Source organism: Oncorhynchus mykiss, chromosome 17 (assembly GCF_013265735.2).
Source record: "Oncorhynchus mykiss isolate Arlee chromosome 17, USDA_OmykA_1.1, whole genome shotgun sequence".
NCBI lineage: Eukaryota > Metazoa > Chordata > Actinopteri > Salmoniformes > Salmonidae > Oncorhynchus > Oncorhynchus mykiss.
Genome location: NC_048581.1, coordinates 4,060,923 through 4,072,502, shown reverse-complemented (window position 1 = coordinate 4,072,502; position 11,580 = coordinate 4,060,923). Strand labels below are relative to the sequence as shown.

At 48.6% G+C, this 11,580-nt stretch overlaps 1 protein-coding gene across 1 annotated transcript in view; it reads left to right on the top strand.

Moving 5' to 3' along the window:
• The window catches only part of LOC110510730 (protein kinase C beta type), a 110,206-nt gene that overhangs the window by 34,995 nt on the left and 63,631 nt on the right, over positions 1 to 11,580 (top strand). The window contains exon 5 of the mRNA XM_036948670.1: positions 4,256 to 4,384. Within this exon, the coding sequence (XP_036804565.1) occupies positions 4,256 to 4,384 (129 nt within the window). The remainder of the gene's footprint in view (positions 1 to 4,255; positions 4,385 to 11,580) is intronic.

Sequence of the window (11,580 nt, the reverse complement as noted above, 5' to 3'; positions counted from 1 at the left end):
ATGTTGACTCTACAAGGTGTTGAAAGCGTTCCACAGGGATGCGGGCCCATGTTGACTCTACAAGGTGTCTAAAGCGTTCCACAGGGATGCTGGTCCATGTTGACTCTACAAGGTGTTGAAAGTGTTCCACAGGGATGCTGGTCCATGTTGACTCTACAAGGTGTTGAAAGCGTTCCACAGGGATGCGGGCCCATGTTGACTCTACAAGGTGTCTAAAGCGTTCCACAGGGATGCTGGTCCATGTTGACTCTACAAGGTGTTGAAAGTGTTCCACAGGGATGCTGGCCCATGTTGACTCTACTAGGTGTCTAAAGCGTTCCACAGGGATGCTGGCCCATGTTGACTCTACAAGGTGTCTAAAGCGTTCCACAGGGATGCTGGTCCATGTTGACTCTACAAGGTGTCTAAAGCGTTCCACAGGGATGCTGGTCCATGTTGACTCTACAAGGTGTTGAAAGCGTTCCACAGGGATGCTGGTCCATGTTGACTCTACAAGGTGTTGAAAGCGTTCCACAGGGATGCTGGTCCATGTTGACTCTACAAGGTGTTGAAAGCGTTCCACAGGGATGCTGGTCCATGTTGACTCCACAAGGTGTTGAAAGCGTTCCACGGGGATGCTGGTCCATGTTGACTCTACAAGGTGTTGAAAGCGTTCCACAGGGATGCTGGTCCCATGTTGACTCTACAAGGTGTTGAAAGCGTTCCACAGGGATGCTGGTCCATGTTGACTCTACAAGGTGTCTAAAGCGTTCCACAGGGATGCTGGCCCATGTTGACTCTACAAGGTGTCTAAAGCGTTCCACAGGGATGCTGGTCCATGTTGACTCTACAAGGTGTCTAAAGCGTTCCACAGGGATGCTGGTCCATGTTGACTCTACAAGGTGTTGAAAGCGTTCCACAGGGATGCTGGTCCCATGTTGACTCTACAAGGTGTCTAAAGCGTTCCACAGGGATGCTGGTCCATGTTGACTCTACAAGGTGTTGAAAGTGTTCCACAGGGATGCTGGCCCATGTTGACTCTACTAGGTGTCTAAAGCGTTCCACAGGGATGCTGGCCCATGTTGACTCTACAAGGTGTCTAAAGCGTTCCACAGGGATGCTGGTCCATGTTGACTCTACAAGGTGTCTAAAGCGTTCCACAGGGATGCTGGTCCATGTTGACTCTACAAGGTGTTGAAAGCGTTCCACAGGGATGCTGGTCCATGTTGACTCTACAAGGTGTCTAAAGTGTTCCACAGGGATGCTGGTCCATGTTGACTCTACAAGGTGTTGAAAGGGTTCCACAGGGATGCTGGCCCATGTTGACTCTACAAGGTGTCTAAAGCGTTCCACAGGGATGCTGGCCCCATGTTGACTCTACAAGGTGTTGAAAGCATTCCACAGGGATGCTGGCCCCATGTTGACTCTACAAGGTGTTGAAAGCATTCCACAGGGATGCTGGCCCCATGTTGACTCTACAAGGTGTCTAAAGCGTTCCACAGGGATGCTGGCCCCATGTTGACTCTACAAGGTGTTGACAGCGTTCCACAGGGATGCTGGCCCCATGTTGACTCTACAAGGTGTTGAAAGCATTCCACAGGGATGCTGGTCCATGTTGACTCTACAAGGTGTCTAAAGCGTTCCACAGGGATGCTGGTCCATGTTGACTCTACAAGGTGTTGACAGCGTTCCACAGGGATGCTGGTCCATGTTGACTCTACAAGGTGTTGAAAGTGTTCCACAGGGGATGCTGGCCCCATGTTGACTCTACAAGGTGTTGAAAGCGTTCCACAGGGATGCTGGTCCATGTTGACTCTACAAGGTGTTGAAAGCGTTCCACAGGGATGCTGGTCCATGTTGACTCTACAAGGTGTCTAAAGCGTTCCACAGGGATGCTGGCCCATGTGGACTCTACAAGGTGTAGAAAGCGTTCCACAGGGATGATGGTCCATGTTGACTCTACAAGGTGTTGAAAGCGTTCCACAGGGATGCTGGCCTATGTTGACTCTACAAGGTGTTGAAAGGCGTTCCACAGGGATGCTGGTCCATGTTGACTCTACAAGGTGTAGAAAGCGTTCCACAGGGATGCTGGCCCATGTTGACTCTACAAGGTGTTGAAAGGCGTTCCACAGGGATGATGGTCCATGTTGACTCTACAAGGTGTAGAAAGCGTTCCACAGGGATGCTGGCCCATGTGGACTCTACAAGGTGTTGAAAGCATTCCACAGGGATGCTGGCCCATGTTGACTCTACAAGGTGTAGAAAGCGTTCCACAGGGATGCTGGCCCATGTGGACTCTACAAGGTGTAGAAAGCGTTCCGCAGGGATGCTGGTCCATGTTGACTCTACAAGGTGTAGAAAGCGTTCCACAGGGATGCTGGTCCATGTTGACTCTACAAGGTGTTGAAAGCGTTCCACAGGGATGCTGGCCCATGTTGACTCTACAAGGTGTTGAAAGCGTTCCACAGGGATGCTGGCCCATGTTGACTCTACAGGGTGTTGAAAGCGTTCCACAGGGATGCTGGCCCATGTGGACTCTACAAGGTGTTGAAAGCGTTCGACAGGGATGCTGGTCCATGTTGACTCGACAAGGTGTTGAAAGAGTTCCACAGGGATGCTGGCCCATGTGGACTCTACAAGGTGTCGTAAGCGTTCGACAGGGATGCTGGTCCATGTTGACTCGACAAGGTGTTGAAAGCGTTCCACAGGGATGCTGGCCCATGTGGACTCTACAAGGTGTCGTAAGCGTTCGACAGGGATGCTGGCCCATGTTGACTCTTAATGCTTCCCACAGTTGTGTCCAGTTGGCTGGATGTCCTTTGGAGAGTGGACCATTCTTGATACACGCAGGGAAACTGTTGTGTGTGAAAAACCCAGCAGCGTTGCAGTTCTTGACCCAAACCGGTGCGCCTGGCACCTACTACCGTCCCCCCGTTCAAAGACACTTAAATAGTTTTCTATCTCATTCCCCCTCTGAATGGCACACACTCCATGTCTCAATGGCCTCCAGGCTTAAACATCCTTCTTTACCCCGTCTCCTCCCCTTCATCTTTAACCCCTCCCCTTCATCTTTAACCCCTCCCCCTTAATATTTAACCCCTCCCCTTCATCTTTAACCCACCCCCTTCATGTTTAACCCCTCCCCTTAATCTTGAACCCCTCCCCTTCATCTATAACTCCTCCCCTTCACATGTAACCCCTCCCCTTCATCTTTAACCCCTCCCCCTTAATATTTAACCCCTCCCCTTCATCTTTAACCCACCCCCTTCATGTTTAACCCCTCCCCTTAATCTTGAACCCTTCCCCTTCATCTTTAACCCCTCCCCTTCATCAACACCGATCTGAAGTGGATTTAACAGGCGACATCAATGAGGGATCATAGCTTTCACTTGGTCTGTCATGGAAAACAGCAGGTGTTCTTAATGTTTTGTACGCTCGGTGTCCAGCAGCTCTACGATCCTACCCTGTAACACAGTGCCCCCTTGTGGCCAGAAATGGGAACTTCAATACATTACATCAAACTTCATCCCAGAAAGACCAGAACTAAAATCTTGTTTAATTGGCCACAGATCCATTAAGCTCTGGGTAGATACAACACAGTGCCCCCCCCCCCCCCCCTCTCAGCCACAGCACAGTGCCCCCCCCCTCTCAGCCACAGCACGGTGCCCCCCCCCCTCTCAGCCACAGCATGGTGCCCCCCCCCAGACAGAGACTCTCAGCCACAGCATGGTGCCCCCCCCAGACAGAGACTCTCAGCCACAGCATGGTGCCCCCCCCCCCTCTCAGCCACAGCATGGTGCCCCCCCCCCGACAGAGACTCTCAGCCACAGCATGGTGCCCCCCCCCGACAGAGACTCTCAGCCACAGCATGGTGCCCCCCCCAGACAGAGACTCTCAGCCACAGCATGGTGCCCCCCCCCCTAAACAGAGACTCTCAGCCACAGCATGGTGCCCCCCCCCCCCCCCCCAGACAGAGACTCTCAGCCACAGCATGGTGCCCCCCCCCCCCCCCCCCCCCCAGACAGAGACTCTCAGCCACAGCATGGGCCAAATGTCCACTTCCCATATTTGAGAAATGCAAATATCTGCAAAATTTCTCTTTTAACGTTTTCAATGAGGAAAATTAATGATTGGAATTTGGTTTGATTTCTGAATTGACTGGAATTGAAAATGGAATTGACCCCCAACCTGTGTGTGTGTGTGTGTGTGTGTGTGTGTGTGTGTGTGTGTGTGTGTGTGTGTGTGTGTGTGTGTGTGTGTGTCTCTCTCTCTCTAGATTGTATGATGAACATCCACAACCGGTGTGTGGCCAACGTTCCCAGTCTGTGTGGAACGGACCACACTGAGAGGAGAGGACGCATCCAGATCACAGCAGATATCAAGGACAACAAACTCACCGTCTACAGTCAGTACACACACACACACACACACACACACTCCCTGCAGCAAATCATTTAACCCCCTCGACTGGATTGACACGCCCAGTGCATCAGTCTAAATTCCATAACAAAAAAATCCCCATCAGAATCTTTGTTTAAATTAGAGATATCTGTTTGTTTGTGTTGGATCAGAATCTTTGTTTAAACTAGAGATATCTGTTTGTTTACGTTGGATCAGAATCTTTGTTTAAACTAGAGATATCTGTTTGTTTACGTTGGATCAGAATCTTTGTTTAAACTAGAGATATCTGTTTGTTAACGTTGGATCAGAATCTTTGTTTAAACTAGAGATATCTGTTTGTTTGTGTTGGATCAGAATCGTTGTTTAAACTAGAGATATCTGTTTGTTTACGTTGGATCAGAATCTTTGTTTAAACTAGAGATATCTGTTTGTTTACGTTGGATCAGAATCTTTGTTTAAACTAGAGATATCTGTTTGTTTACGTTGGATCAGAATCTTTGTTTAAACTAGAGATATCTGTTTGTTTACGTTGGATCAGAAGCTTTGTTTAAACTAGAGATATCTGTTTGTTAACGTTGGATCAGAATCTTTGTTTAAACTAGAGATATCTGTTTGTTTGTGTTGGATCAGAATCTTTGTTTAAACTAGAGATATCTGTTTGTTTACGTTGGATCAGAATCTTTGTTTAAACTAGAGATATCTGTTTGTTTACGTTGGATCAGAATCTTTGTTTAAACTAGAGATATCTGTTTGTTTACGTTGGATCAGAATCTTTGTTTAAACTAGAGATATCTGTTTGTTTACGTTGGATCAGAATCTTTGTTTAAACTAGAGATATCTGTTTGTTTACGTTGGATCAGAATCTTTGTTTAAACTAGAGATATCTGTTTGTTTACGTTGGATCAGAATCTTTGTTTAAATTAGAGATATCTGTTTGTCTGCGTTGGATCAGAAGCTTTGTTTAAACTAGAGATATCTGTTTGTTTACGTTGGATCAGAATCTTTATTTAAACTAGAGATATCTGTTTGTTTGCTTCTCAATCCACAACATCTGCCAGTATCTCTCTTCCACATCGTCAGTGAAAGGTGACAAGAGTTAGAGCAGTCTGAGACATCCCGAAAATCGGTCTTCACGCGAAAACTTCTGTAGCGTCCGAACAGTTTGACCGACAAAAATACTCTATAAAGGGGGAGACTCTGAGGAACACGGCTGTGTTCTCCGAACAGTTTGACCTACCGAAATGGAAAGGGGAGACTCTGAGGAACACGGCTGTGTTCTCCGAACAGTTTGACCTACCGAAATGGAAAGGGGAGACTCTGAGGAACACGGCTGTGTTCTCCGAACTGTTTGACCTACTGAAATGGAAAGGGGAGACTCTGTGTTCTCCGTTTAGCTCTACGACCCCCAGGAGACTCATCTGAAGTCTGTATCATCCATGTGCCACAGTTTGTTTGGTAGAGTCCGAACCGTTTGGGCTGCAAACTAATGGGAGGCCACTGTGGAAAGGGGATGTTTTCATGAACAGCCCCTACCCCCCAGACTGGCCACCCCTCATAGGGGGATCCTCTCTAGGTTTCTAATCTCCACCCGGCACAGCCAGAAGAGGACTGGCCACCCCTCATAGCCTGGTTCCTCTCTAGGTTTCTAATCTCCACCAGGCACAGCCAGAAGAGGACTGGCCACCCCTCATAGCCTGGTTCCTCTCTAGGTTTCTTCCTAGGTTCTGGCCTTTCTAGGGAGTTTTTCCTAGCCACCGTGCTTCTACACCTGCATTGCTTGCTGTTTGGGGTTTTAGGCTGGGTTTCTGTACAGCACTTTGAGATATCAGCTGATGTACGAAGGGCTATATAAATAAATTTGATTTGGTAACAGTACCGGGGTTTTTATTCCAAACGAATGGAAGTATGGAGGTAGTTTAGGACACTTAAACACCTTGTTAAACATGTCTCCTAGATTTAGGACACTTAAACACCTTGTTAAATATGTCTCCTAGATTTAGGACACTTAAACACCTGGTTAAACATGTCTCCTAGATTTAGGACACTTAAACACCTTGTTAAACATGTCTCCTAGATTTAGGACACTTAAACACCTTGTTAAACATGTCTCCTAGATTTAGGACACTTAAACACCTTGTTAAATATGTCTCCTAGATTTAGGACACTTAAACACCTGGTTAAACATGTCTCCTAGATTTAGGACACTTAAACACCTGGTTAAACATGTCTCCTAGATTTAGGACACTTAAACACCTTGTTAAATATGTCTCCTAGATTTAGGACACTTAAACACCTTGTTAAATATGTCTCCTAGATTTAGGACACTTAAACACCTTGTTAAACATGTCTCCTAGATTTAGGACACTTAAACACCTTGTTAAATATGTCTCCTAGATTTAGGACACTTAAACACCTTGTTAAATATGTCTCCTAGATTTAGGACACTTAAACACCTTGTTAAACATGTCTCCTAGATTTAGGACACTTAAACACCTTGTGTCTCCTAGATTTAGGACACTTAAACACCTTGTTAAACATGTCTCCTAGATTTAGGACACTTAAACACCTTGTGTCTCCTAGATTTAGGACACTTAAACACCTTGTTAAATATGTCTCCTAGATTTAGGACACTTAAACACCTTGTTAAATATGTCTCCTAGATTTAGGACACTTAAACACCTGGTTAAACATGTCTCCTAGATTTAGGACACTTAAACACCTTGTTAAACATGTCTCCTAGATTTAGGACACTTAAACACCGTGTTTCTTATGATACATTGTAGTGGTACAGGCCAAAATCTGTGCTTTATCATTTTTTTTACTGGGGGGGGTACCTAAAGGGGTCCTACAATTCAGCTAAATGATCCCATGGTATGACCATCTTAAACAATTCCATATGTCATCTCAGCACCCCTCCCTCCCCCCCAAACATCTTAGACCCTAAAGAATTACCAAGCAGGGTGTGGCTTTAAACTGGAGACCTGAGTCTTGGTCGGAGCACTGTGTGTGTGTGTGTGTGTGTGTGTGTGTGTGTGTGTGTGTGTGTGTGTGTGTGTGTGTGTGTGTGTGTGTGTGTGTGTGTGTGTGTGTGTGTGTGTGTGTGTGTGTGTGTGTGTGTGTGTGTGTGTGTGTGTGTGTGTGTGTGTGTGTGTGTGTGTGTGTGTGTGTGTGTGATGGGGCGGAACTGGAAAGTCCATTATTTGATCAATGACCCAACGATTGACCCACATCACCAGGACACTCGGCTCACCCAGAGAAGAGGATTGATTGTTCTGTACTGACTAACTAAACTGGTGGTTAAGTGTTAACAAATGGAGCATTCAGAACCAAGTAGAGATAGAGAGAGCTGATTAGAGAGGGGGGGGGGGGGGGGGGGTAGAGAGAGACAGAGCTGTTTAGAGAGGGAGAGAGAGGGGGGGTAGAGAGAGACCTGTTTAGAGAGGGAGAGAGAGAGGGGGGGTAGAGAGAGACCTGTTTAGAGAGGGAGAGAGAGGGGGGGGGGGTAGAGAGAGACCTGTTCAGAGAGGGAGAGAGAGAGGGGGGGTAGAGAGATCGCGGGTATAGAGAGAGCTGTTCAGAGAGGGAGAGAGAGAGGGGGTAGAGAGAGACCTGTTCAGGATAGAGAGAGGGGGGTAGAGAGAGACCTGTTCAGAATAGAGAGAGGGGTGGGGGGGGGTAGAGAAAGACCTGTTCAGGATCGAGAGAAACCTGAGGGGTGGGGGGGGGGGGGGTAGAGAGAGACCTGTTCAGGATAGAGAGAGGGGTAGGGGGGGGGGGGTGGAGAGAGAGACCTGTTCAGGATAGAGAGGGGGGGGGGGGGGGGGTAGAGAGAGAGACCTGTTCAGGATAGAGAGAGGGGGTGGGTAGAGAGAGACCTGTTCAGGATAGAGATAGAGAGGGGGGGGTAGAGAGAGACCTGTTCAGGATAGAGATAGAGAGAGGGGGGGTAGAGAGAGAGACCTGTTCAGGATAGAGTAGAGAGGGGGGGGGTAGAGAGAGAGCTGTTCATGATAGAGATAGAGAGAGGGGGGTAGAGAGAGAGCTGTTCAGGATAGAGATAGAGAGAGTGGGGGTAGAGAGAGACCTGTTCAGGATAGAGATAGAGAGAGAGGGGGGGGGGGGGGTGGGTAGAGAGAGACCTGTTCAGGATAGCGATAGAGAGGAGGGGGGGTAGAGAGAGACCTGTTCAGGATAGAGAGGGGGGGGGGGGAGAGAGACCTGTTCAGGATAGCGATAGAGAGAGGGGGGGGGGGGGGGGGGGGTAGAGAGAGACCTGTTCAGGATAGCGATAGAGAGGAGGGGGGGTAGAGAGAGACCTGTTCAGGATAGAGAGGGGGGGGGTAGAGAGAGACCTGTTCAGGATAGAGATAGAGAGAGGGGGGATAGAGAAAGACCTGTTCCGGATAGAGAGAGAGGGGGGGGGGGTAGAGATAGAGCTGTGTTACTGTTCCCTGTCCTGCTGTGTTACTGTGTAACTGTACCCTGTCCTGCTGTGTTACTGTACCCTGGCCTGCTGTGTTACTGTACTCTGTCCTGCTGTGTTACTGTACCCTGTCCTGCTGTGTTACTGTACCCTGGCCTACTCTGTTACTGTACCCTGTCCTGCTGTGTTACTGTACCCTGGTCTGCTGTGTTACTGTACCCTGTCCTACTGTGTTACTGTGTTACTGTACCCGGTCCTGCTGTGTTACTGTACCCTGTCCTGCTGTGTTACTGTACCCTGTCCTACTGTGCTACTGTACCCTGTCCTGCTGTGTTACTGTACCCTGTCCTACTGTGTTACTGTACCCTGTCCTGCTGTGTTACTGTACCCTGTCCTGCTGTGTTACTGTACCCTGTCCTGCTGTGTTACTGTACCCTGTCCTACTGTGCTACTGTACCCTGTCCTGCTGTGTTACTGTACCCTGTCCTACTGTGTTACTGTACCCTGTCCTGCTGTGTTACTGTACCCTGTCCTGCTGTGTTACTGACCCTGTCCTACTGTGTTACTGTGTTACTGTACCCTGTCCTGCTGTGTTACTGTACCCTGTCCTGCTGTGTTACTGTGTTACTGTACCCTGTCCTGCTGTGTTACTGACCCTGTCCTGCTGTGTTACTGTACCCTGGCCTGCTGTGTTACTGTACCCTGTCCTATGTTACTGTACCCTGTCCTATGTTACTGTACCCTGTCCTACTGTGTTACTGTGTTACTGTACCCTGTCCTGCTGTGTTACTGTACCCTGGCCTGCTGTGTTACTGTACCCTGTCCTGCTGTGTTACTGTACCCTGTCCTGCTGTGTTACTGTACCCTGGCCTACTCTGTTACTGTACCCTGTCCTGCTGTGTTACTGTACCCTGGTCTGCTGTGTTACTGTACCCTGTCCTGCTGTGTTACTGTACCCTGTCCTACTGTGTTACTGTGTTACTGTACCCTGTCCTGCTGTGTTACTGTACCCTGTCCTGCTGTGTTACTGTGTTACTGTACCCTGTCCTGCTGTGTTACTGTACCCTGTCCTACTGTGTTACTGTGTTACTGTACCCTGTCCTGCTGTGTTACTGTACCCTGTCCTGCTGTGTTACTGTACCCTGTCCTACTGTGCTACTGTACCCTGTCCTGCTGTGTTACTGTACCCTGTCCTACTGTGTTACTGTACCCTGTCCTGCTGTGTTACTGTACCCTGTCCTGCTGTGTTACTGTACCCTGTCCTGCTGTGTTACTGTACCCTGTCCTACTGTGCTACTGTACCCTGTCCTGCTGTGTTACTGTACCCTGTCCTACTGTGTTACTGTACCCTGTCCTGCTGTGTTACTGTACCCTGTCCTGCTGTGTTACTGACCCTGTCCTACTGTGTTACTGTGTTACTGTACCCTGTCCTGCTGTGTTACTGTACCCTGTCCTGCTGTGTTACTGTGTTACTGTACCCTGTCCTGCTGTGTTACTGACCCTGTCCTGCTGTGTTACTGTACCCTGGCCTGCTGTGTTACTGTACCCTGTCCTATGTTACTGTACCCTGTCCTATGTTACTGTACCCTGTCCTACTGTGTTACTGTGTTACTGTACCCTGTCCTGCTGTGTTACTGTACCCTGGCCTGCTGTGTTACTGTACCCTGTCCTGCTGTGTTACTGTACCCTGTCCTGCTGTGTTACTGTACCCTGGCCTACTCTGTTACTGTACCCTGTCCTGCTGTGTTACTGTACCCTGGTCTGCTGTGTTACTGTACCCTGTCCTGCTGTGTTACTGTACCCTGTCCTACTGTGTTACTGTGTTACTGTACCCTGTCCTGCTGTGTTACTGTACCCTGTCCTGCTGTGTTACTGTGTTACTGTACCCTGTCCTGCTGTGTTACTGTACCCTGTCCTACTGTGTTACTGTGTTACTGTACCCTGTCCTGCTGTGTTACTGTACCCTGTCCTGCTGTGTTACTGTACCCTGTCCTACTGTGTTACTGTACCCTGTCCTGCTGTGTTACTGTACCCTGTCCTGCTGTGTTACTGTACCCTGTCCTGCTGTGTTACTGTACCCTGTCCTGCTGTGTTACTGTACCCTGTCCTGCTGTGTTACTGTGTTACTGTACCCTGTCCTGCTGTGTTACTGTACCCTTGCCTGCTGTGTTACTGTACCCTGTCCTACTGTGTTACTGTACCCTGTCCTATGTTACTGTACCCTGGCCTGCTGTGTTACTGTACCCTGTCCTGCTGTGTTACTGTACCCTGGCCTGCTGTGTTACTGTACCCTGTCCTATGTTACTGTACCCTGTCCTATGTTACTGTACCCTGTCCTGCTGTGTTACTGTACCCTGGCCTGCTGTGTTACTGTACCCTGTCCTATGTTACTGTACCCTGGCCTGCTGTGTTACTGTACCCTGTCCTGCTGTGTTACTGTACCCTGTCCTATGTTACTGTACCCTGGCCTGCTGTGTTACTGTACCCTGTCCTGCTGTGTTACTGTGTTACTGTACCCTGGCCTGCTGTGTTACTGTAGCCTGATTACTGATTATTGATCAGTAGTGGACAGATATAGTGTTTCTGGATTGTGTTTGGTGCTAAATAGTTTATTGATTTTAAATTCCCTGTTGGTGGTTTTACTCAGCCTGTCAGATATACAAACAGAGATGAATGTTTTCTTCAGTCACTCTCATTGAGCAGCCCTCTCTCCCATCCTCTCTCCACCCTCTCTCCACCCTCTCTCTATCCTCTCTCCATCATCTCTCCATCCTCTC